This window comes from Leucoraja erinacea, chromosome 8 (assembly GCF_028641065.1).
Source record: "Leucoraja erinacea ecotype New England chromosome 8, Leri_hhj_1, whole genome shotgun sequence".
Classification (NCBI taxonomy): domain Eukaryota; kingdom Metazoa; phylum Chordata; class Chondrichthyes; order Rajiformes; family Rajidae; genus Leucoraja; species Leucoraja erinaceus.
Genome location: NC_073384.1, coordinates 19,856,822 through 19,883,673, shown reverse-complemented (window position 1 = coordinate 19,883,673; position 26,852 = coordinate 19,856,822). Strand labels below are relative to the sequence as shown.

Genomic DNA, 26,852 nt, shown 5'->3' with positions numbered 1-26,852 from the left:
CAAAACAGAAGAGTGAGCCGAGGGGTGGTGGTCAAGAAATTTGAATTCTGCGCTTCATGGAACATACTGCAGGAGAAAGAGATTGAGGCAGATACAACAACAAGACATTTGCACAGAAACATGAACAGAAAATGTTTCAGGTGTTATGGGTCAGTCACAGACAAATAGGATGAGTTTAGATGGGCACCTTGGCCTACACGGATGGATTGAGGCAAAATATGTATAATTCTGTGACATTAACTCTTTCCAAATTGGTGCCTACCATACATATGTCTGTGTCATTTTGGACTTTTCTGCAAGTGGCAGTAAGTCCCCAACGCTTAGCCAACCAAATAATTCCTTTATTTTGTAAATCCTCTACCAAGTTACTCCCCAACCTTCTGTAAAAGAAGTTCAGGCCAGAAGTGTTAATTCTCTTTCCCTCTCCACAGATACTGCATGACTTACTAGGTGTTTCGAGCAGTTTCTGTTTCTCTCATCCCTCTGCTTTCTGATTTCTGAAATAACTCATTCAGCCATGTCACAGACTACTGGAATAGGAACCAGACTTAGGATGTTTCATTTTGGACTTTACCCCAGTGATTCCATATCTCTTTTTGTATCAGGGAGTAGAGAAGAAATTAATTCTCTGTCACAATTTGCATTTTGCCTCTGAAATAGGGTCTAGTTGAAGTCCATCATGTCTACTGTTATATTGTGGGTTTGGAGCATGTGGCCAACTATCAGTTCCAGAGCATTGATTTGAAGAATGTATTATTGTAAAACATATTATTTTCTTTTTTAAGGTTGTCAGCCTTTGTACTGAGGTGCTTCTTACAGGCAGAGGAATTTATCTACATTGACAAGGCAGTTTTAAACAATGTCACATCATGGATAATAAAACGCCAGAATAAAAGTGGCGAGTTCTTGGAGCCAGGCCGCGTGATCCACACAGAACTCCAAGGAGGACAGAATGGGCCCGTGGCGCTCACGGCTTACGTACTGACGGCACTTTTGGAGGATGAGAAATACAAGGTTGCATGTCATTTCTTGTAATACTCAATAGTCTGCCTCTGTGAACATGGTGTACTGCAGATGCTGTAAATTTTGAAAGTTAGCTGGATGTATTCAATAGATTAAGGGAGAAACATTGTAGAAAGAAGGGATGGAGTAGCTCAGCAGGTCACACATCATCTTTGGAGAACATGGATAGATGACTTTTCGGGCTGGGACCCTTCTTTAGTCTAACCCGAAACGTTACCTAATATTCTATCTATTCCTGTTCTCCAAAGATTCTGATCCGTTGAGTTATTCCAGCACTTTGGGTCTTTTTTTAAGGGAGAAACAATGCTTATGTTTTACAGTCATAAGCATGGTGTTTGGGCACTTAAATAAAAGTTGTACAAGCAAAATAATAACAGTGAGTCAAGGTAACCGAGTTATACAGCAGAGAAACAGGCCCTTCAGCCCACCATGTCCATGCCAACCATCCACAGGTTACAAAAGTGTTCCATTCCTGTGAACTGATCGTAACCTGAATTTTCTGTGTGTCAGACATGAACGAAAGTCAGTTCGTGGGAGAGATCACGGGAACAGCAGTGACAGGAGAGTAAGCAGACATTGGAAGAGCAGCCACCAGTCGGCCTCACCCTGACTCAGTGAGTGAGCCTGATCAGCGTTCCCAAAGCTCTGCTCGCCTCAACTCAGCCTCAATTATGGGCTATCAATAAGTCGAGAGTTCACAACCTGGGGAAGGCCAGCATACTAATATCATTTACCACCAAATTATCTGGCCTTTTGCGCGATGGTGTTTCAGGTGCTCATTGAGATACATTTAAAAAGTCGTGAGTTTTAACCAAATTCTAGAAATCTGAAATAAAGCAGAAAATGCTCGAAATACATGGCAACAGATATGTAGAGAGTATCGCAATGGGGCAGCGGTCGAATTGCTGCCTTACAGCAGCAGAGACCCACGTTCATTCCTGATTTTGAGTGATGCCTGTATGGAGTTTGTACATTCTCCGTGTGACCGCATGGGTTTTCTCCGGGTGCTTTGATTTCCTCCCACACTCCAAAGACATGCAGTTGTTGGTTAATTGGCTTCTGTAAAATGTCCCTAGTATGTAGGATAGAACTAATGTACAGGTGATCATTGGTCAGTGTGGACTTGGTGGGCCGAAGGACCTGTTCCCACACTGTATCACTAAATTAAACTAAGCTAAAGAGGCAAAGGATTAATATTTTGGGTTATTGAAACATTAACTCTATGCAAAGACATTGTCTAACCTGGTGAGTGTCCCCAGTATTTTCTGTTTTAATTATGCAGTTTTGTAAACCAGCATCTTTAATCTTTTTGTAAAAAAGTTAGAGATTTAGCCTCCTGCCATATATCAACAATGTTTGCATTTTTGTTCATTCTATTTATTTTGTTATCCTAGTCTGTAAATTACTTTCAAAGATGTTTCTTTCAGGATAGTGCTTTAGATCAGGTATCAGGTGCTGTATCGTATCTTGAAGGCAAGTTACATGATGGGATCAGTAGCAACTACACTCTGAGCCTCACAGCATATGCACTGACCCTAGCCAAGAGCAAATTCGCAACAGAAGCACTCAATGAACTAAATCAAAGAGCAGACAAACAGGGTAAGGCTGGAAGACAATTATTCTGAAATAGTGTTCTTAAATTGTAATGGTCTTTGAATAGGGTTAAAGATTGAATGAAGAGAATTTATTTTGATTACGATTTCACTCCAATTTCTTTAAAAGCAACAGAGTGGACCTGTATTCCTGAAACGTGAAAGGAAATTCAAGAACTGGAAATTAGAAATGAAAACAGGAAATATTCAGCAGGTCAGGCAGCATCTGTGAGGAGAAAAACATTTTCAAGTCAATGACCCTGCTTTAGAGCTGAAGTAATGAGAGAACACGCATGTTTTAAGTTGCATGCTTGGGGATGGGTAGAGAGGACAGAAGGATTTTCCATTATGGGATGAAGACTCAGGTTGTCCAGGTGCCTTTGGTGTTGGAATCTTTAATGTGAGAAACATGTATGGTTGTTAATAACAACAGATCTATTGATGATTATACAGAGAGTGAAGTCAGTAAATTGAGGTGATCAAAGGAGTTGATTGGATGGATAACAAGGAACTAATTTTCTAATTTACTGAGTTTTTTATTACAGATAGTTTTTGTGGTAAATGTTTTCTCCAATGGACATTCTTGAACAAGGCCAGGGGTTGGTGTCAGAGACATGTTCCTCATACCTAAGGAATTCCAGACTTCCCTCCAAGTAGTTTTAACCCGATTAAATAAAACCCAAACCCTAGATTAAGGAACCAAAGCAGGTTCATTGGGCTGGATAGAGATCAGCATCAGAACAGGCTTGGAGGTTTGATTGACATCGTCTTCTTCCCTTGTTCAATGTTAAGAATGAAACCTATAACATGCTTGACCTCATTATTTCAGTTCTAAATCCGGTCATTGACGTGAGATATTGTGCTTTTATCTGTGCCAATTGGTGTTTAGTGAAATAAAACTTGTAGGATGAAACTTTGCAACAACTTGTGGAAGGAGTTTCACAATCCTATCACATTTTTGCCCATAATTGAAACACCAGTAACTTGGGATGATAGGCATCTTTTAAATGGGGTTAAAAGACTATCGTTCATATATTTTGACAAGTGAATCATGCAGTTCATTGTTTATACTGCTGACATATTTAAGCCTAACCAGCTAATAGTATCAATACCAATAATAAAACATATATTTATAACACAAAAGTAGCAAGGGTTACAAGTGTTTATTTTGTCAAAGTTTGAACAGTTTCATAAAGAGTTTAAATACTTTAGAACAATTTGTTTGGATTCTTTGGACATCACTGAGAGGACAGCATTTGTTGCCCACCCCTAATTTCTCTTGATATTGAGATTGAGGTGATTAAGGTTGCGGGGACAGAAGTTGAAATGAGGTGCCCTTGCCCTTGAGATGGTGAGCTGCCTCCTTGACCTCCTGGAGGCTTGGTGAAGATGCTCCCACATTGTTTTTGGGGAGGGATTTCCAGGAATGATCATTGATGTGATGAAGTGCATATATTTCCAAGTCATGATGGTGGAAGAATTGAAATTGTTCTTTAATTGTTACACCAGCATGATCTGGTTAACTAGTGCAACTAATAATTTATAGTGTTATTGTTTATTGCATATTTATTTGTTATTTTGTTGCATTTAATGTGCCTGTAAAGTTGCAGCAAGTGAGAGTTTCATTGTTCTGTTCCCAGTGCACATGATAGTTAGACACTTGCCTCTTGAGCTCAGAATAACCATTCCGTCTTTGACCACAGCTGGTGTAAAGTTCTGGTCATCACCCGTGAGCAGACCTTCCTTCTGGTGGGGACAGAAGACCCTCTCGTCAGACATTGAAGTGGCTGCCTATGCCCTGTTGTCACACCTGAGGCAGGAGAGACTTTCAGAGGGCATCCCCATCATGCAGTGGCTCAGTCAGCGCAGGAACCACCTTGGAGGCTTCTCTTCGACCCAGGTACACGTGACACCTTGACCCCTGTTCTGCTAGGGCTTGGTTTCTGCTAATGTTCTCATGTATGCAAAAGAGTGAGAAATACATCATGGGCAATGAGGTAATTCAGTCCATTGTGTCCAGTCTGGCTTTCTTTAATACAATATCAAATTAGTTCCACTCCCCTGCTCTTTTTCTGCAAATGTTATTCCTATTTCCCAGTGAATGTTCCCTTAGGATCTTCATGCTGGTCACCCATGCATTCTCTGCAGCTGTCCAGCCTCCTAGTGTGAGCTAAAATTTCCCGCTTTTTTCCTGTCCACTGTGTTTCACCATTCATAGTTATAAATCTAAACAACATCGAAACAGGACCTTTGACCCAACTCGTCCCTGCTGACCAAGGTGCCTTCCTGAGTTAGTTCCATTTGCATTTGACCCATACCCATCTAAAACCTTTGTACCCATATACCAGTCCATATATCTTTTAAATGCAGTTGTGCCCACCTTCCTCTGGTAGGTTGTTTCATATACCTGCTGCCTTCTGTGTGAAAATGTTACCTGCCTGGTGCCCTTCAAATGCTCTCCCTCTCACAAATCTATGTTTATCAATCAGTTTTAGGGTCCACTACTCTGAGAAAAAAAACTGACCGTTCATCTTATCTAGATTCCTCACAATCTTATAAACCTCTATTTGATCACCCCAACAGCCTCCTTTGCTCCAGGATAAATAGTCCCAGATATCCAGTCGCTCCATAACTCAAGCCCTTCAGCCCCGGTAACCTTCCTGAGAGTCATTTTTGCACTCTCTTCAGCTCTTCAATAAGATCATGGCTTATCTTCTAACAATTTCCTATTACATTCCTCATATTCCTTGAACCCTCTGACAGCCAGAAATCGATCTTTTGTTTGTACATGATTGAACCACCACTTCCGGCACAGAAATTAAAAAAAGATACATCACCCTTTCAGTGACAAATGATCTCTTTGTTTCAGTAAATCCCCCCCCCCCCATTTCTTTTTGGAGATCATAGTCCTTTGCTCTGGGCTCCTCCACCAGGGAAAGCATTCTTCCCTTATCTACCCAGTCAAACACTCTTAATCTCCCCGTTGCTAAAGACTCCCCCTACCATTCCCATACTGATTTTTCTGGCCTGGGCCTCCTCCACTGTCAGATTGAGGCCAAATGCAAATTGGAGAAACAGCACCTCATATTTCACTAGGGCAGCTTACAAACCAGTGATATATTGATTTCACTAACCAAGTAACCCTTGCTTTGCCTGTTTCTCTGTCCCTACCCCACCCTAGTTCTCCAACTAGTTCCACTGTCCTGATTAATTTTACTGTTTGCATGCCTCGTTGTCAGCTTCCTCTCAACCAACAAATTAACCATTTTACATTTCCTTGACCATTGTCTGCTTTGATCTGTCGTTTTCGCTCCTACACTTCAATATCTCTAGTTTCCCTCTCCCCTGACTCTCAGTCTGAAGAAGGATCTCGAACCAAAACGTCATCCATTCCTTCTACAGAGATGCTGCTGTCCCGCTGAGTTACTCCAGCATTTTGTGTCAAACTCTAGAATTTTAATAGCTGCTCATTTATCTAAAGAATAGAGGCTCTGCTTCATTTGGCAGGCCCATCAAAGGAAGCGTCTGGTGAATCTTTGTTGCATTCTCTGTAATTCTACACAATACTTCAGCTCTGGTCTCAGCAAGAAGCAACAAACAATCTGCTGGAGGAACTCAATGGGTGAAGCAGCATCTGTAGTTGGAAAGGAATAGTCTGCATTACGAGTCGAAATCATGCATTAGGCCTCTTTCCTTTACGTCCACAAATGTTCCTCGACCCACTGAGTTCCTCCAGCTGATTGTTTTTTTGCTCCAGATTCCAGCATATGCAGTCTCCCATGTCCCCGTCTCACCAAGGCCATAGGCAATCACTGTAAGGCATCATTACTTTTGTGTTCAATCCTTTAGCAATAAAGACCAAAGTAAAAATGCAGCAGCCGAATGCCCTCCATTCATCTTCACTCAGTAATTCTGTGGATTGGATTTGTTTTCAGGGATCTCTCTTTTTTGCTCTTTATTCCAGGACACGGTGATAGCCCTCCAAGCACTGTCCCAGTTTGCAGCTCAGAACATCGTTCCTACGACAGACCTAGTTGTTTCGGTCAATGGACCTGGGCTAACTGTCCCAGCAACTTTCACCATCTCCTCCGCAAACATGTTGGTCCTGCAGGCTGTACAGGTATTTGTTCCATTTCTGCGGGCTACAACAACATTAGCTCAACCCAAGGGAGCAAATGGAAAGAGCATTCATAACACTTGAAACCAAAAGGTCCAGATGCCAGGAATCTGGAATATCAATGGGAATGCCCAGCATTTCGATATATGATATGCCATTTATTGTCACTATACATGTACAGTGAAACTGAAAGCTGCTCGTACTCAGTGCATACATACAATTTTACACAAAAAACAAGAAACAGAAAAACAAAACAGAAGGGAGATGGGGGGGGGGGGGGGGGGGTGCACAAATTCTACGGCGCTACATACATATATACATATATACAGATGGAAGTCCGTGTTGGGCGGTGTAGTCAGTGCATGTGTGGATTTGAATTTATGGTAGATATAATTCTCGGGAAGCAGCTATCCTGAGTCTGTTTGTCCTGGATTTGATGCACCTATAGCGCCTTCCAGTGGGCAGCAGGTCGAACAGTCCAAACGTAGGATGGGAGCTGTCTTTGATGATCTTCTTTGCCCGGCTAAGGCAGCGGGAGGTGTAGATGTCCATCAGGGAGGGGAGAGGGCAACCAATGATCCTCTGCGCTGTCCTGGTTACCCTCTGAAGCCTCTCCCTGTCTGCCATGGTGCAGCTGCCATACCATGCTGTAATGCAGTATGTCAGCAGGCTCTCGATGGACGAGCGGTAGAAGGTCAGCAGCAGGTTAGAGTCCAGGTTGTGCTTCCTGAGGACCCTCAGGAAGTGCAGCCGCTGCTGAGCCTTCTTGATGACCGCTGTCGTGTTGTCCGTCCAGGAGATGTCAGCCGCGATATGGACGCCGAGAAACCGGAAGGTGTTGACCCTCTCCACACACTCGCCGTTGATGTGTAGGGGGTATGTGTATGTGTATTTCAAGCAGCACCTGCGATGAGAGAAACTGAGCCAATGCTGACCTGTATATAAATTGAACCGTTAATGCTGCTTCTTTACCTGCATTATCCCCAATTTTATTCTTAGCCCCTTTCACAATGTTGGGGCATCCCAATGCATTTCATAGCCAATGGAGGTACCGGCACATTTGCAGAAAGTACAATGGACAACTTAGACCCAGTAAAACTCCATGAAAACAGGGTTATAATGGCTAGCTCATCCGTATAGAGGTGGTTGAGGAAGTAACTACTGACCAGGATACTAAGGATAAGTGCCACCTATAAGTCCCAGCAACCCCTACAACTTTTTCACACCCATGGCATGGTATCTGTGGCAACCATCTGTAAACGATGGGATTTCTGCTTCACGTAATATCAATCACAATCACAATAACACTTTATAAGCCAATTATGTTTTGCAACATTGAGTGGAGAATATAGATAGTTTCTTGATGAGTATAGGTGCCAGAGATTATGGGGTGAAGGCAGCAGAATGGGGTTAGGAGGGAGAGATAGATCAGCCATGATTGAATGATGTAGACTTGATGGGTTGAATGGCCTAATTCTACTCCTATTCCTATGACCTTAAGACCTTATAATCTAAAACAATAGTCCAAAGTGATAGCCACAGACACATAGGAATTTTTGACTTTGCATTCCCCAGATCATTCATCTGATAATACAACTCATCCAAAATGAATGAAACCGAGATATGCCTCAAGCTTCTATTCAGAGTTACCGAGTCCATACATTATTGAAACTGGTCCTCTGCCCACCGAGCCCATGCCAAACATTCAAGCATTGATTATATATTTAAATTCTTCCCTTATTCCCAACAATCGCCTCTGGTTCTGCACTTATCTACCTACATGTAATGAGCAATTTACAGTAGCCAGCTAACTTGCCCGCCCCACACATTTAGGACACAGGATAAAACCAGAGCAATCATAGGAAACTCATGTATCACAGGGGGATATGCAAACTTCATCATGCAACACCCAAGGTCAGAATTGATTCTGGGTTGCTGGAGCTAAGAAGCAACAGCTCTAGTAGCTGTGCCACAATACAATCTTCCAGAGGTAGTTCTGCTTTGATTCTAACTGACCTGTAAACAAATTGTTCTTAGTTAATCTTACCTTTTCTATGGTCATTTTCTTTCAATGTACAGATTGGGATTGAGCAGCCTCTACAAGTGACAGTAACAGCAAAGGGTCAAGGCATGGCCATTGTCCAGGTATTGTAACATTATCAGCCATCAATAACATCCATTAAACATTATTTCTTACTGTTTAAAAAAGGTAGTCAACATTTATAGTCACTGAACCTTTGGGAAGTATGTCTTGGAATGTGAGTAGAGGAGATTTACTGAAATAGAATTATTGAATGGTTACAGCACAGTAGCCATATAGTCAAACAGCACGGAATATATGAGAGGAAATTAGTTTGCAGTGAAAGGGGATAAATTTAAAGGGGGTCTGAACGGAAACTTTTTCACACAGGGTACTGTGTAGAAAGAATGAGCCACCACAGAGAGTATTAGAAGCAGATTCAATTGCAATGCTTAAAAGACATATGGGCAGATACATGGAAAGGAACGGTTTGGAGTGATTTGCCATCCATTAAAGTAAGTGACATGCAAAAAATTTCCAACAAAATATTATCTGCATCTGATGTAGTGTTCGAGATCTGATGCATTAACTGTTTTTCTTTCTTCAAATGCAGCCAGATTTGTAGAGTGTTTCAAGCATTTCTCTATTCCTATTTCAGATTTGCAGCATCTGCAGTTTTTCTGTTATGATTTTCATAAAAACATCTGTTAATGGAGATAGTCACCGCTCAGTACAATGCAGTGGCTGCCACATTTTATCAAAAAGCCATGCCATATGGCCTTCACAGTTCATAATGTTTACATAAACCACAGATGGGAAGGTATGCATAGGCAGGAGATGGCAAAAGCGATGGGCATATAAAAACAAATGGGGAGATGAGCAGTAATTAAATGAAAGATGAGTCTCGAGTTGTTGTACCAATTTCATAATACAACTCAGCCAAGTGAATGAAACCGAGGTATGCCTCAAGTTTCTATTCAGAGTCACCGAGTCCATACACTATTGAAACTGGCCCTTCGCCCACCGAGCCCATGCCAAACATTAAAGCATTTAATTCTATTTTTAAATTCTTCCCTCATTCCCAACAATTGTCTGAAAATGGAGATAGATATTGTGATCTAAAACACTGCCCTATCCATTACAGATTATCACTTTATTTTATCTATTCCATATTCATGGTGCATTGCATTAGGGAGGCTGCTCGCCCGATCATTTTCTTTTCTCTCTGCTGTCTTCTGGGAGAAGATACAGGATCTTAAAAGTCCAGATGTCCAGACTTAAGTAATTTGTTCACCACTGCCATCAGATTTCTGAACCAGTCACCTCTTTCACAACCCCTCTCGCAAGTGCTGCCACATGCTCTTACCCTTCTCTACCTCGTTCAGTTATCCTGTTATTGTTGCACTACAATTTTTGCATCTTTTAGCTGGTTTGCATTTGTCATTGTATTTCTGCTGTATCCATCTTTACTGCATGTGTAATGTTCTCCATGAGTTTCACGCGAACAAGGAATTTTGTTGCACCCTGGTATATTTGACAATAAATTATGCCACATCTGAATTTGAATCCGAGGAGTATGTAAAATGGCCAGTCATAGAAACATAGAAACATAGAAATTAGGTGCAGGAGTAGGCCATTCGGCCCTTCGAGCCTGCACTGCCATTCAATATGATCATGGCTGATCATCCAACTCAGTATCCTGTACCTGCCTTCTCTCCATACCCCCTGATCCCTTTAGCCACAAGGGCCACATCTAACTCCCTCTTAAATATAGCCAATGAACTGGCCTCAACTACCTTCTGTGACAGAGAGTTCCAGAGATTCACCACTCTCTGTGTGAAAAATGTTTTTCTCATCTCGGTCCTAAAAGATTTCCCCTCTATCCTTAAGCTGTGACCCCTTGTCCTGGACTTCCCCAACATCGGGAACAATCTTCCTGCATCTAGCCTGTCCAACCCCTTAAGAATTTTGTAAGTTTCTATAAGATCCCTCCTCAATCTTCTAAATTCTAGCAAGTCAAAAGATGAACTATTGTATCTTGTGGTTAAAACAGCATAAAACAGAAGCCTGTGGTCACACCTATGAACTAAACAGATGCATTCTGCATAGCGGTTGCCCAGATTGTTTCTGGCTTCTGCAGTGTGAGAAAGGTTGTGCTGTGAGCAGAGAGACCCTTATATAAATTGGAAGATGTAGAAGTAACTTGTGACGGTTGATAAAGACAGACTTTAACTGAATAAACTAGCTGCTGGATTTTATGTTTTCTAGCTTAATGTCCTCTTTAATCTGGAAAGTAAAATTGCATCAAAGGGAAAACGTATGCTTGAGTCGGAGGAGGCATTTGATTTGGTCCTTGATGTTTCAGACAACAAAGATGACCTCAATCACTTGACTCTAACTATCTGCACCAGGTAAGTGTAAGGCTGTGGTTTGCAATTCACTGCCAGGATGTGCAACACCGATGAGGCAAAAACAGTTCTAACATTTGGTTAACCTCATGTCACCTGGTGCCTCAGCAATGGAACCTCATGCTACACAGTAGCCACACTTCAAAAATGTCTTATTGCTTATCCTAACATTCCCAAAGGCATGAGGATTGCTTCAGTTTTTGTATAATTGAATACACAAAAACTAGAAAATAGTAGCAGGAGTAGGCCTCCAAGCCCCTCAAGCCAGCCTTGCCATTTAATATAGTCATGGCTGATCTATGCTGGCCCCAACTCCTCTTCCCTGCGATTGACTGGTGTACCGCACAGAAGGTAGTTAGGGTTAACCAAGTCATGAGAGCCACAGCTCCTGCGGTTTCATAGTTTACTTTAGTTTGAATTTAATGACCCAGTTGATTTCTATGCTTTATTAATCACACAATATCAGGTAGATTATATCATAGTTGGCTATGTGGGCTTGCAATGCGTGAAATAAGACAGTATCTCTATGGCACCATTTGAAAAGGGTGAGGGGAGTTCTCTCTTGTGTTTGGGTCAATAATCAGCTTCTATTCAGTTTTTCAATAAATAGATTATTTACTTATTGGATTGGAGTTGCGACAAGCAAATAAAAGGCCATTCAATAGTGCAGCAAGTGGCAATGCAATAGTGTAGGAGGCAATGTTGCAAGTGCGGACTGCATTGTAAGAATGAATCCACTGTGGATTGCAATGTAAGAATAAAGGAGTACTTCAAAGACTGCAGAGTGTTTTGGAATAATCAGAAAGCTATGTGAAAGAAGCTATAGAATTTAAAGTTTAATGCACATTTTCAATATTAGTTTTTGTAATTGCGGGCTAATTTGGCAATAATATCCTGGACTGTTTATATTTGTTTTGTTGTGTCTTACTCAAGTTGTTAGCAAACCTGGATCAAGAGAAATGATTGAACCCATACCTCTTGTACTATCCTTATCCATACCTGGATTATTTATCAGCCATATTTTCCCTACCACAATAGTGATAACCTTCTACTAAATAGTCAGCAATCTGTTGTCATTTTTCTGCTTGAATTTACCTAAAATGTCTTGGCTTATATGATTTGCTCAACTTGACTGAATACCCTCAGGAATATATCATTCTGTGTCTGGCAATCGGTACTGTTCTCTTCTCCAGTAGGAAGAGCTAGTCAGGGTGTAAGAAATCTGGCCACTGGTGGGCAGAACATTGGCCAAAAAGATACACAATTCCATTCTACAAGTAAAGAAAATGTATAAAGTTTCGAAGTCAAGAAAATCTGAAAATGTCACGGTTGTTCACAGATCAGATAGCATCTATGGAGAGAGAAGCAGATTTAATATTTTAGGTTGACGGTGAGGAAAAGTTAGAAGTCAAACTTGTTTTAAGTGATATAGAGGGAGGATTGGAGAGAACAAAAGGAATATCTGTGATCGTGCAGAGAGCAGTAGAGACCAATGGCATTGATGACAGTGCTGCCGACTGAGTGGTTTCTTAGTCAGGGCCAGTCTGTGTGAGCGAAATGGAAATAAGAAAAGAATGATAGAACTCAGAACATAGAACAGACCAGCAGAGGAACAGGCCCCTCATTCCACAATGCCTGTGCCGAACATGATGCTGAATCAAACTAATTCCTCGGCCTGTACATGTTCCACATCCCTCCATTCCCTGCATATTCATACTCACATCTTCTTAAAACTTTCTTCCTCTCACCATAAAATATGCCCTCTGGTATTTGAATTTCCACTCTGAGGAAAAGATTCTGACTGTCTACCTTATCGATGCCGCTCATAATTTTAGATATTTCTATCAGGTCTTTCCTCAACCTCGAATGCTCCAGATAGAACAATTCACTTTCGCCCAACCTCACATTATAGTTAATATCCCCTGCATCTTGGTAACCTCTTCCATCCACCCATGCCCCATCCCCTCCCCAATTCCCACCTGAAGCCTTACCATCCTTCCTGTAATGGGGTGACCAGAACTTTACCCAATACTCCAAATGCAGCCTCATCAAAGTTTTATAAAAGTTCAATATGAATTCCTGACTCTTGTATTCATATCCCTCTCAAGCTTTCCTATACATGTCCAATGTCTTTAAAATTTTGTTTTGTACCTGCTTGTGAATTGGCGTTTCAGCTCAATAGCTCATTTAACCACCATGAATCTATTTCGCATGATCTCCGCCGTTCATTAAAAAATGATCACTTTCAATCTTGAAAGTTTTAATCAGTCCCAAAAATCAACTTGCATTTAGGGCTTTGGGTTCCTATCTCCCTCAATGTGTGTTTACAAAAAAATCCTTTCTGATTTTGACTCTGAATGACTTGGCTCTACATTTAAGATGGCAAGCCTCCATGTTTTCTTAAAGAATAGAAGGCGGCTATCCATTCCATCTACTGTTTCTGACTCTCAGGGAAATTCCAACATTCCTGTCAGAGAAAGTTGCGCAGTTGCCTCACAACGCTAGAGACAGGGTTTAATCTGACCCCGACTGCTGTGTGTGTGGAATTTGCACATTCTCCCTGTGACCATGTGGATTTTCATCATGTGCTACAGTTTCTTCTCACATCCCAAAGATGTGTGAGTTTGTAGGTTAATTGGCTGTTGTAAATTTCCCCTAATGTGTAGAGAATGGACGCAAAAGTGAGATACCATAGAACTAGTGTGAACAAGTGATTGATGGTTGGTATGAGCTCGGTGGACCGATGGCCTATTTCCATGCTGTATCCTTTAATCAACCTAAATTAGTGAATAATGGGACTTGACGCAACAATAACTTTGAAGACAGTACTTGGTGGCAGAACATGGGAATGGTGGCCTTTTCAAGAAGATGGACACAATAAATCATTTTAAGCTAACCTTTTGTTTTCTTCTTGCTGCTGAAGATTTAAAGGAGAGGGAAATGTATCAAGCACTGGAATGGTCCTGATGCAAGTTGGGATGCTCAGCGGCTTTGTCCCAGAAATCAATAGCATTCAAACTGATGACCTCATCAAAAAAGTGGAATTTGAAGATGGTGCTGTCTCTTTGTATTTTGATTCGGTGAGTTGGAGTGTGGAAGGAAATGCTACTTGTAGCACGTTTATCATCTGGGGAAGGATCATGTGTGAGTCAAAGAATTCCCACTGTGTTGTTGACTTCAACCAACCTGTTATTGGTTTACTGTTGTGACATGTACCGAGATATAATGAAAAACTTTGTTATGCATGCTATCTAGTTAAATCATAGCACACGTGAATAAACCCGGTAGTGCAAAAGAGAAAATAAACTGTGCAGAATATATTGTTACAGCTACAGAGAAAGCAGATGACAAAAACATGCAAGGGCTTCATCACTGTAGCTTGGAAGATCTGGAATACATCCTTAGCATGTGAGAGGCATTCAAGAGTTCATAACGTTGGGGATGAAGCTGTTCCTGAAACTGGTGGGATGTTTTCAAGCTTGACAAGAGAAGGACGATGACTGGGGAGTGATTGGTCCAGTGCACCATATTTGCGCATATGTCAATATGACTTGACTTGACTAATGCTGTGTGCTTTCTGGAGGCAGCATGAAATATGCGGTAGATGGAGTTAGACAGATGGGACGAGACTGGTTTGGGTGATAAGCTGGGTTGCTTCCATAACTCTCTGCAGTTCCTTGCAGTCTTGGGCAGAGCAGGTGTCATATCAAGCTGTGATGCATCTTGATGGGTTACTTTCAATGGTGCACCTATGAAATTGGTAAGAATCATTGGGGAAATGGTTAATTTCCTTAGACCTGCACCAGTATAGGCAGCTGTGTCAACAGAGGCCAGGTAACCATTATATCTCCTGGTGGCAATCACTCCAAATAATTATTTCCACCATCTGATTGTAAATCAATCAGGTTCAGATGATCATTTGAACAGCTGTCAACCATCAGCAATATATTACATCTTTTCCAAATGGCCTCCTTTTATTCTGACACTGTAACCTTTGGCTTGAAGATCCTCAGCCTGGGGAACATACTTCAAGCATTGTAAAATTGTAAATACTAATAGGTCCAAAGGAGATTCTTGATTAGACATAGGAGTGCAGCTTCATCTTCTGATACTTGCATTAACTCTGAAATTTCATGGCAGGCGCCAATTGTATTCTGTTCCCGAAACTCAGGTTCATTGAGTCACTCATTTCAGTAATGGAGAATGTGCAGACATACTGTTTTATGTCATGAAAAAATTTCCATCTCTTTGCGAAGCGCAAGGGAGTTTTCCAGTCCTTGGGGTTAGTTTTTATTCTTTAATTGACATCATGAAAAGAGATTGTCTGCTCCTTTAATGCTCTGTGGGACCGTACTGCACTAAAGTTAGCCATATCTTTCCGTCCGCACACTGGTGGCAAAGCGGCAAAGTGTGCTGCTTGTCTTTTAATCACTTTGATTTATGTGTTCTGCAATGCTTCAGGAAAGACTTCAATCTGTCTTTGTCACTTACTGTTTTTCTTTGTTCTGGGAAAAAAAACTTGTAAAGCAAAACACAAAACAATTTGTAAAGAAACATTCCTTCTTTGTTAACAGTTAAATGAGACCGAAGTGTGTGTAATCATCCCAGTGATGAGAGATTCCAAAGTAGCTAATGCCCAGGATGCTGTGGTGATCATCTTTGAGTATTACAAAATAGGTACGTTGTTTATTTATTTGCTTGCGTTTGAGTGTGAGTGCACATGACTGCAGGCAGTGACATTAAAATTCATGCTCAGATTGGAGCTAGTGGACTGACTGTGCTTGGAGAGAGCACTGAAGCAAATGATTGTGCCTGGCTCATCATTTGTGCTACATAGCAATCCCTCCATTGTACTTTACCGGAGAAGCAACCACGAGACACATGTAAAATGTGTTTATTCTTTGCTGATAAGGCGTAGGGACAAGGATTGCTGATTTTGAATGAATTAATGAATGAATAGTTTATTTTCAAGCTGGAACTGACTTCCAATGTGTAAGAGGACATCTCCTGCTCTTATTTTAGCCATTCCTGAAATCTTGAGAGGTTGTCCCTTCTGCTGCTGTTAATTGTATCCAGACTACTTTAACCGCCTTCTCAGTTCAGCCTTGAAACATGAGGTCTTCCAAACTAAGAAAGGCAGATCCATTCCCCTCCCACTATCCTGAATGCCCAAGATTGTGCACCGATGAATTTTAGTGAATTGATCACAATGGACTCTGGCCTGGGCTGGGGGTGTCCACAGTGGGTGAGAACTTTGGGAATATGGTCTATAGTAACTCGTTTGACTTGAGTCATCCCACCCCTTATGGGGAGAAGGCAGGAGAATGGGGTTGAGAGGGAAAAATAGAGCACCAGAGGGTGGTGAATATGTAGAGTTCATTGCCACGTAAGGTCACTAGGTGGCAAATACCGTCACTAGGTATTTTTAAAACGAGATGATAGGTTCCTGATTAGTAAGGTCGTCAAAGGTTATGGGGAAAAGGCAGGAGATTGGGGTTGAGAGGGAAAAGTAGATCAGCCATGATCGAATGGCGGAGCAGTCTCGATGGGCAAATGGCCTAATTTGACTCCTATGTCTCATGGTCTTATCAATGGTGATATTGGGCTGACATGTGTTGCTGATAGTGGGAACAATATTCCTAAGTTAAAAACAGATGAATAAAATGGTATGAACAGACTGTTGTATTTTGTTCCAAACACAGAAAGAAGAGCGGTCAGAACGTACAACTCAGAGGTAATGTCCGGCACTAACTTCTGTAACTTCTGCAGCCCCGATTGCAGCATGTGTCGCTCCGGCAACAGCCCCGTTACAACCAGCATTGCTGCAAGGCCAATTCAAGGAGACCAATTTGCACTCTTGCTATGTCTCATTAGCATTTATCTCAGCTTGACTTAATTACATATTTCAAATCAATTGTAGAGCTTCTTGGTCCAGGAGAAGTAATTGTTGTTTTGTTTGAAGGGGGTGGGAAATGTATTTTCATGACAAAACATATAGAAATCAGGCTTAGTGACTACTGTATCCTTACCACTGCTTTTCAAAAAGAAAAAAAACCCTTGCTCATTTTCTTTTGAATGTCCATGTGTTGTCTGCTTGTGGATATAATGGGGGTGTCTTTTTTTTTCTGTAAATGTTTCTGGCCTGCAATATTGTAGTCACAACTGGTTTTGTTTAAGCTCTTGAGGAGCTACCTGAGATCCAGATTTGAGAGGAAGTGAGAGTGTCCAATGTCCTGAATTTACAACCACTGCTTGAGTTATAGCAGCATTAAAACCACTGGAACAATCTTTGGATCAACCCTGCAGGCTGTTTTTCCTTCTCAAAGCACGATAGGTTTCAAAATCCACAAAGGGAAGCAAACCCTTAACACATGTGTGCATTTGCGGTGTATGTGCATGTGTAATTGTAAATGTTTGTGAGTTTGTGAGACTGGGGGTGCATGTATAATTCAATGAAGTAAAGTAAATTGCAAGATTCTTGAGTGTAAATGCCAAGCACAGGACAAATTGCAAATAGATTGTGTCCGGTGGTGGGGTTGGTGGGGCAGGCGATTATAGTTCCAGTCTGTCTCTGATCAGTCAGTAAAACTTGTCTTACTAAGAAATCTTCATTCCTCTCCTGTCAATCTTCAACAGAAAGCTGCTGGAGTAAAGTTATATCAATGGGAGGCACTGGGCAAGCCAATCGTTTTTTATAGTATCTCCATTATTCTGGCACAGGCTGAAGAGAGAGGCCACTGCAATGGTTTGATCAAGTAATGATGAAGAATGGCAATTTTGTATCAGCTGGCATATCACTTTACTGGGAATCTGGAGCTCGTGATATATGCATTGTGTTTCTGCCTTTGTCTTTCCATCGGGGTAAGGTTTGACACAAGCCTCACACAATGTTCCAATCTCCTAGAGCGAAAGGAGTTATCACATCGTTCGGAATTTACAATGTTCAAATCAACATCAGGGGCCGTGTAAAGTTTCAACTGGTCCCGTATCCAATAAATTACATTTATAGAATATTGTATCAGGGCTTTTGGCAGGGGATTAAAAATTTGGACAAGAAATTATATGGCCAATATGCCCTTTGTCCAATTCATATTGGAACCGACTTCTTTCAAAATTGCAAATGTGCGGAAAACCTCAACTATTTCCTTACTTCTTTATGTTATTTTCCCTTGCATTCCTGTTTCCTGGAATCAGTGTCAAATTAGAAATAGTTTCATGGAATATTAAGGATCACCCCGTTAAAATAGATCAAAGGTAAAAGGCAGCACGGAACCATCATGTTATTGACTAGGAACCAGTTGAGATTAATTTCACTGCACTTTATGTATGGCAAATAAAACTTGACTTGACTTGAAAAGCAAGAGGTAATTTGAAGTTAATATCCAAAGCTGGAGATTTCAGAATTCACAATTAGTTTTATAGTGTAGCCTTTGGTTTCAGAGCAGCCAGCAAACATAGTTTGGAAAGCACAAGACTCTTTAAGCAGCAAACTCAGACAGGAGAAGGAGGAGACTATTCAAACCCAAAGCTTGTTATGCAGTCCAGCCAGCATGGACACAGACCCTTTGTCCACTATTTCTTATTCATAAATTATAGGAGAAGAATTAGGCCATTTGGCCTATCACGTCTACTCCGCCGTTCAATCATGGCTGATCTATCTTTCCCTCTGAACCCATTCTCCTGCCTTCGCCCCATAACCCCTGACACCCGTCTAATGAAGAATCTATCATTCTCTGACTTAAACCGATCAATTGATGGCCTCCGCAGCCTTCTGACGCAACGAATTCCACAGATTCTTCACCCTCTGAATGAAAAAATTCTTCCACATCTCCTTTCTAAAGGTGCGTCCTTTTATTCTGAGGTTAAGGCCTCTGTTCCCAGACTCTCCCACTAGTGGAAACATTGTCTCCACATCCACTCTATCCAGATCTTTCATTATTCGGTACAATACAATACAATACAATACAATTTATTTGTCACTTGAACCTCATAGAGGCTCAAGTGAAATGTTGTTTCTGCAGTCATACATACAAGAAAAAAAAGACCCAAGACACAACACAGTTTACACAGACATCCATCACAGCGCATCTCCTCCTCGCTGTGATGGAAGGCAAAAAAACTTATCTCTCCCCTGCACTTCCCTCTCCCCCCGATGTCAGTCAAAGTCAGAGCCCAAGTCAGAGCCCCCGGCGGGTGATAACAATTGTCCCGCGGCCATTAAAGCCGTGCCGGGCGATACAAGGCCGCGCTCCGGGTCTTGTTGTTGGAGCCCTGGGCGGGCGCTAGCAAAGACCCGCAGCCGTTGAAGCCACGCCGGGCGATGATGTCAGGCCCCGCTCCAGGTCATCCTCGACCCCGCTACTCGGGCGGGAGAAGTCGCCGTTGCGGAAGCCCCGAAAAGCGGTCTCCCAGCAGGGACCCGCGGGCTCCCGGTGTCACTGTCCACCAGATCTGCGGTAAGCCTCCGAATCCCCGGGGGTCGGGTCGCAGCAGCGCGCCACCACCGCTCCACCCGCTCCGGACTCGGCCAGCTCCACGATGGTGAGTAGGTCCGCAGCTCCGCGACTGGAGCCCCAGGACGTTCCTGCTGGAGGCCGCTCCACGTTGCAGCCCCAACGACAACGGAGACCCGACAGGGAAAGGTCGGGTTCTCCGTGCAGGGGAAAGATTTTAAAAGTTCCCCCCACACACACACACACACACACACACACACACACACACACACACACACACACACACACACACACACACACACACACACACACACACACACACACACACACACACACACACACACACACACACACACACACACACACACAGCCCATCAAAAAAATAAAAACTACATTAAAACGGGACAAAAAAAAATAACAAAAAAACAGACAGACTGCAGAGGCCGCTGCGACGTGAGTTTCAATGAGACCCCCTCCCCCTCATCCTAAACACCAGCGAGTGCAGGCCAAGTGCCGTCAAATGCTCATCTTATGTTAACCCAATTATTCCTGTGATAATTCTCGTAAACCTTCTTTGGACCCTCTCTAACGCTAGCACATCCTTCCGCAGATATAGGACCTAAAAACTGTTCACAATGCTCCAAGATGCAGTCAGACCAGTGCCTTATAAAGCCTCAGCATTTTATTCCTGTTTTCATATATTCTTTACCTCTTGAAATAAAATGCTAGCATTGCATTTTCCTTCCTTAATACCGATCCATGCTGATGGAAGTGCTTGTCTGTATTAGTCCCGTTTGCCTAAATTTGATTGTGATCCCTCTGAATCTTTCCAATTCATGTACATGTACCTGTCAGTGTCTTTTAAACATTGCATTGTACCAGCCTCTTCTGGCCGCTCATTCCATCTACCCACCATTCAAGAGAACAATTGTCAAATGAGCTAGATATGAACCGGAATAATGAAAATTCCTTATATCCAGCGATGCTGCCTGTCTCGCTGAGATACTCTGGCATCTTCGGTTTAAACCAGCATCTGCAGTTCCTTCCTACATAATGAAAATCTTACTTCCTATAACTTTGCAGGCACATTAGGTGCAACAACAACAATAAATATGCGATAAATTATCAGATATTCTAAGTAAATCAGTCCATGATTGGACAAAAACCAAAGCAGTGGAACAACCTTAGAAATACAAGTCCATAGTTGTTCTGTGCTGAGGTAGGGTTATGGTTAGGGTTGTACAAAGACATTCAAGAATCCAGTGATTGATGTGAAGAAGCTCTTTTGAACTTGAAAGTAATGGTTTGAAGGCCCCTGCACCATCTTTCCGATGCTAACAAAGAACAACAACCTCAGAGAACATGGCCAGGGTTGAAAAACATTCATTTCTAAAGTACCAGTCTAAGATCTGAACCAAGTACCAAGTCTAAAGATGGCCACAGTGGCACAGTAGCATTTGCTGCGCCAGAGACCCGGTTTCGATCCCGACTAGGGGTGCTGTATGTACAGAGTTGTACGTTCTCCCCGTGACCACGTGGGTTTTCTCCGAGATCTTCGGTTCCCTCCACCACTCCAAGGACATACAGGTTTGTAGGTTAATTGGCTTGCTGTATATGTAAATTGTCCCTAGTATGTATGGAATAGTGTTAATATGTGGGGATCGCTGATCATGCGGACGCGGTGGGCTGTAGGGCCTGTTTCTGTGCTGTATCTCTAAACTAAACTCTACTAAACTAAATCTGGGTGAAAGCCATGTCTCTGTGAAATACAGCATTGCCGCATGACCCTTTGATTAAGCAATCTGGTCCTTAAGTCCTCAACCTGATTTTCTAGAACCAGGTGCCACAGCCTAAGAATAAAGGGGAGGCCTTTTAAAACTGAGATGAGAAAAAACCTTTTCACCCAGAGAGTTGTGAATTTGTGGAATTATCAGCCACAGAAGGCAGTAGAGGCCAATTCACGATGAGTTTAAAAGAGAGTTAGATAGAGCTCTAGGGACTAGCGGAATCAAGGGATATGGGGAGAAGACAGGCATGGGTTACTGATTGTGGATGATCAGCCATGATCACAATGAATGGCGGTGCTGGCTCAAAGGGGCAAATGGCCTCCTCCTGCACTCATTTTCTATGTTTCTATGCTTCTATGGACATTGGCCAAGAGGGGAGTTGGAAGGCCACATGCCTCCAACCCTTTACTCTTACTTGGAGGCTGTCCACTTTTACAGACATAATGGAATCCACCCGGGCACTTTTAATTACAGTACTCACTGAGGCTCAATGTCACTGAGTCCAGACCTCCATGTCCGTTGGGTGATCATAACAACATTAATTCAGTCCAACTTGATAATTACAGCACTGATTAGTGCCATTTTTCCATAGTGTTAGGCCTTTAAAATGCGAATACGGAAGATTATCCTTCCCAGCTGCTGGCAAAATGTCACCACGCCCCAGGGCCATTTTCTGTGTGATAATGTTGCCTCTCAGGTCCCTTTCAAATCTTTCCTTTCTCATCTTAAATCAATGTCTCTAGTTCCAGACACCCTCACCTGGGAAAAATACTTACTTATATCTCTCATGACGTGACGTGCCTTTATAAGGTCATCCCTCAGCCTCCAGCTCCCAAGGAAATCAGACCCAGTCTATCTAGCCTTTCCTGAAAACTCAAGCCCTGCAGTTTTTCCTGCACCATATCCAAGTTAATGACAGCTGTACAGAATGGCGACCAGAACTACGCAAGATATTTCAGGAGATACAAGTGACTGCAGATGTTGGAAGCAAACTGCTGGTAAAATTCAGCAAGTCAGGCAGCAGCTATGGAAGAAAATGGAGAGGCAACGTTTTATGTTTCTCAAACTGATAGCATGAAGGGGAGAAAGCTGGTAAAGAGAGGTAAGCAGGGGTTGGGCAAAAACTGGCAGGGAATAGGTAGATATAGGTGAGAAGGGTGATAGCAGATGGGTGAATTATTAAATTACTATTTAAGCACAAAATACCTGTGCTATAACACCGGGATAAGTGATCAACCAAGGAAACGAAGCTCAAAGCCAAAGTATGATCTAAACTATTGCAACACACGTATGCTAAGGACAATAACTAACTCTATATGCAATAATGAGCCATCTACATATTAACAAGCACATAAAAACTGATCATGTAGAAGCTAATATATCACTGGGGTTATCAAGTGGGCACCTCCCTTCACTGGTGTTTCACTGAGTTAGGCACACAACACCTTGGGAAGGTTCAACAGTTAGTTTTAGCATCACAGAGCCACCCCCCTCAATACTTGCTCTTACCACCTATACTACCTGTATCAAAACAGGGTGAATGGGGGTGGGGGGGTCGGGGAAATTGGAAAATGTAATGTTCATGCTGTTGGGTTGTAGGCAACTCAAGTGGAATATGAGGTACCGTTTTTCCTAGCTTGCATGTGGCCTCACTCAGGCAATGGAAGAAGTCAAGGACAGAAAGATAGTAATGGAATGGGAAAGGGAGTGGGGAATGGCTAGCAACCAGGAGATCCAGCAAGCCTTGGCAGAAGAACGCAAGTATTTAGTGGAACCATCACCTAATCTATGCTTGGTCTCGCTGATGTCCAGGTGAGGTCTCAAAACTTCTTGTACGGCTGTCACATAATGTCCTGACTCCTGTACTCAATGCCCTGATACATGAAGGCAAGCATGCCATATGCCTTCTTGATGACCCTGTCTACCTTTTGTTGTCACTTTCAGAGAACAATATACGTGCACCCCTAGGTCTCTCACTCTTACCAACAGTTTAGTAAAATAGGATTACAGAACATTTATAGCACGGAAGGAAGGCGTGTAGCTCTTACCAATTATGAATAGATAGCTTCCCAACCTCTACCGCTCAGCTGCAGGTCAACCGCCCCCACAGGTCACAGCTCTCATGGGTGCAATGTTGCCTCCACCACCGGTGGACTGTGAAATATAGACCACTGTGAATACCACTCTCGGGTAAAAAAAAAATTCTGCCTTTCCCTTCTAACCCTTACACCTTAAATTCCTTTATCAATGCCTCGGGTTTTGACCTTTCTCCTGAAGATAAATAGGTCTATTTTATTTATCTATTTATTCCCTTATATTCTTCCCCGTTGGTATTGACGCTTCCTCACCCTCCTCTATTTCAGGCAAAACAACGTGAACCTATCCATTTCTTCCCCTTTGTTGCAACATCCACATGAATCTCTCCGGTGCAATCACACCTTCCGTGTAATGTGGTCACAGAGCTGTACACGTGGCTTATGCTGCAGCCTGCCTAGTTTTGTGTAGCCTTCCTAGCGCAATTCTTGCTCGATACCTGGGATGATGAAGGAAAACATGCTGTCTGCCTTTTTAGCCACTTCATTGACCCGGCCAGGGTGATCTGTAATAGAAAGATAAGTTCAAGATTCAAGATTCAAGAGAGTTTATTGTCATGTGTTCCTGATAGGACAATGAAATTCTTGCTTTGCTTCAGCACAACAGAACATAGTAGGCATGACTTCAGAACAGATCAGTGTGTCCATATACCATTGTATAAATATATACACACATGAATAAATAAACTGATAAAGTGCAAATAACAGATAATGGGTTATTAATGTTCAGAGTTTTGTCTGAGCCAAGTTTAATAACCTGATGGCTGTGGGGAAGTAGCTATTCCTGAACCTGGCCGTTGCAGTCTTCAGGCTCCTGTACCTTCTACCTGAAGGTAGCGGGGTGATGAGTGTGTGGCCAGGATGATGTGGGTCCTTAATGATGCTGCCAGCCTTTTTGAGGCAGCGACTGTGGTAGATCCCCTCGATGGAAGGAAGGTCAGAGCCGATGATGGACTGGGCAATATTTACTACTTTTTGTAGTCTTTTCCTCTCCAGGGCACTCAAGTTGCCGAACCAAGCCACGATGCAACCGGTCAGCATGTTCTCTACTGTGCACCTGTAGAAGTTAGAGAGAGTCTTCCTTGACAATCCGACTCTCCATAATCTTCTCAGGAAGTAGAGGCACTGATGTGCTTTCTTAATAATTGCATCAGTGTTCTCAGACCAGGAAAGATCTTCAGAGATGTGCATGCCCAGGAATTTGAAGCTCTTGACCCTTTCAACCATCGACCCGTTGATATAAATGGGACTGTGGGTCCCCATCCTACTCCTTCTAAAGTCCACAATCAGTTCCTTACTTTTGCTGGTGTTGAAGGCCAGGTTATTGTGCTGGCACCATATGGACAGTCGCTCGATCTCTCTTCTATACTCTGACATCCCCATCAGTGATACGTCCCACAACAGTGGTGTCGTCAGCGAACTTGATGATGATTAAACAAAAACTTACCGTTTTAAGTTTGATTTTTATTTTATAAGAAGTGGAAGTGAGGGACTACGTGAAGAGCCCGCCAGCTCGCATGCGCATCAATCTTCAGAGCAACTGTATGAAACCACAGACTACTTGCACAAACTTAAACTATAGAAAGATTAATAACCGTTACCAAATGATCTTTATGAGATTGGCAGTTGGGAGTGGAGGGAAAGTAGTCCCTCACTTCAACTTTCATAAAATAAAGATCAAACATCAAATGGTAGGTTTCCGTTTAATTTTTCTATTTTATATCGAAGTCACACGAGTGACTATGTGAAGCCTTCAAAGCTCTGTGGTTTCATGCAGTAAACCAATCTGTGTGTGAAACACTTAGATAAACCATAAATGGTAGAAAATCCATGGGTTATTAACAACATGCTAACTTCAAAGGTTCAAAGGTTATTTATTGATCACATACACCATAGGTGTAGTGAAATGCTTCTTGCCAATGCAGCACATAAAAAAAGAATACAAACATAACAATAATAAAGAGATTTAAACATAAGAAAACATCCCCCCACAATGAGGGAAGGCACAATGTTCAGTCCCCATCCCATGTCCACCCATAGTCGGGCCTATTGAGGTCTCTGCAGCGCCTTTACGGATGCCCAATATTCCAGGCTGTTCTCGCCGGGTGATGGTGCTCCGGCGTAGGGAAAATCCTCTCAGTGGCTTGGGACACCTGGAATGGGTGGAGACATCCCAGGCTCCCGATGTAAAGTTCAGCGCCGCCGCCCGTGGCTGGCCGCTCCACAGACCCGCAGCTTGTTTTTCTCGGCAGTCTCAGCTCACCGGAGTTCCAGCGCGGTGACCCGGGTAAGGCATCGCCCTCTCCGCTCCGCGATAGCGCTCCAGCACTGTGCCGCCATCGAAGCCGAGGTTCCGGGTGGTCCCCTCAGGAAACGCCGCTCCAGGCCCGCTGGTAGGCGGCGAGGACGGGTCGAAGGTGCAGCCTGGAGAAAAGCTGCCTCTCCGACCAGGTAGGGACCCTGAAAAGTAGTCCCCCCCCCCCCCCTCCAATCCCCCACATAAAACAGACTCAAACTCCAAAAACAAAACACTAAAAATAAAAAAAAGAATGAAAAAAAGATCAGCTGCAGGCTGGGCAGCCATACCATACAGGATGGTGCCCTCTATATATACATGGCCATACTTGCATACATGGGTATCGCCCTTAATCAGACCACAGTCCCAACTGGCTTTGAGTTAGACAATAACTCATGCAACACTGTTCAGAAATTTATCTGCAATCATCCAGGCATATTCAACCAAATTTTATAACTTCTGAAAGTGCACTATGTAAGCCTCCTACTGTTGCAAGAAGATGATAAAATGGGAATATCCATTCTATTGGCTGCTAATGAGCCAGCCCCCTTGGAAGAGTGAGACTTGAAATTATTTGAATTCACACCCACTATTAGCTGCTTACACTCTATTCATGTTGAGATGGTCTGCACCACCAATCTCTTGAGATAATTATTAAACAACAATGAAGAAGCTATCCTTCATCTCATAGGTACTAGCAAGCTCAGTGTACCTGTATACATAATAATACCCCCAATCTCTGAACTGGTGGGTATGCTGTCAACTCCAACTGTGCCCATTTTGCTTTATGAGATAATTCCCATAACAAGCTACCCTCTTGTCAGTTATGACCTAGAGACCAAGCTGGAGATTGAGTAAAGACTGTGTTCTTTGTACTGAAATCAGTTGCTAAAAGCATAATCAACAAAATATACTGCTCCCATTAGGAATACAGTAGATGAATATGTGCATAATAATTTACTGATACACATTCCACACTACTATGAGTCTAGGCTTTAGAGTGTTCATATAAAATACACCTTGCATAACGTTAGTCAACAGTGGGTGAATAACCAATCATTTA

At 42.5% G+C, this 26,852-nt stretch overlaps 1 protein-coding gene across 1 annotated transcript in view; it reads left to right on the top strand.

Moving 5' to 3' along the window:
- The window catches only part of cd109 (CD109 molecule), a 114,272-nt gene extending 95,023 nt beyond the window's left edge, over positions 1–19,249 (top strand). The window contains exons 25-33 of the mRNA XM_055639137.1: positions 786–1,014; positions 2,451–2,622; positions 4,319–4,515; positions 6,580–6,735; positions 8,812–8,877; positions 11,021–11,163; positions 14,084–14,240; positions 15,735–15,837; positions 16,863–19,249. Coding sequence (XP_055495112.1) covers positions 786–1,014; positions 2,451–2,622; positions 4,319–4,515; positions 6,580–6,735; positions 8,812–8,877; positions 11,021–11,163; positions 14,084–14,240; positions 15,735–15,837; positions 16,863–17,056 — 1,417 coding nt within the window. The 3' untranslated portion in view covers positions 17,057–19,249. The remainder of the gene's footprint in view (positions 1–785; positions 1,015–2,450; positions 2,623–4,318; positions 4,516–6,579; positions 6,736–8,811; positions 8,878–11,020; positions 11,164–14,083; positions 14,241–15,734; positions 15,838–16,862) is intronic.
- Positions 19,250–26,852: the final 7,603 nt, after the last annotated feature.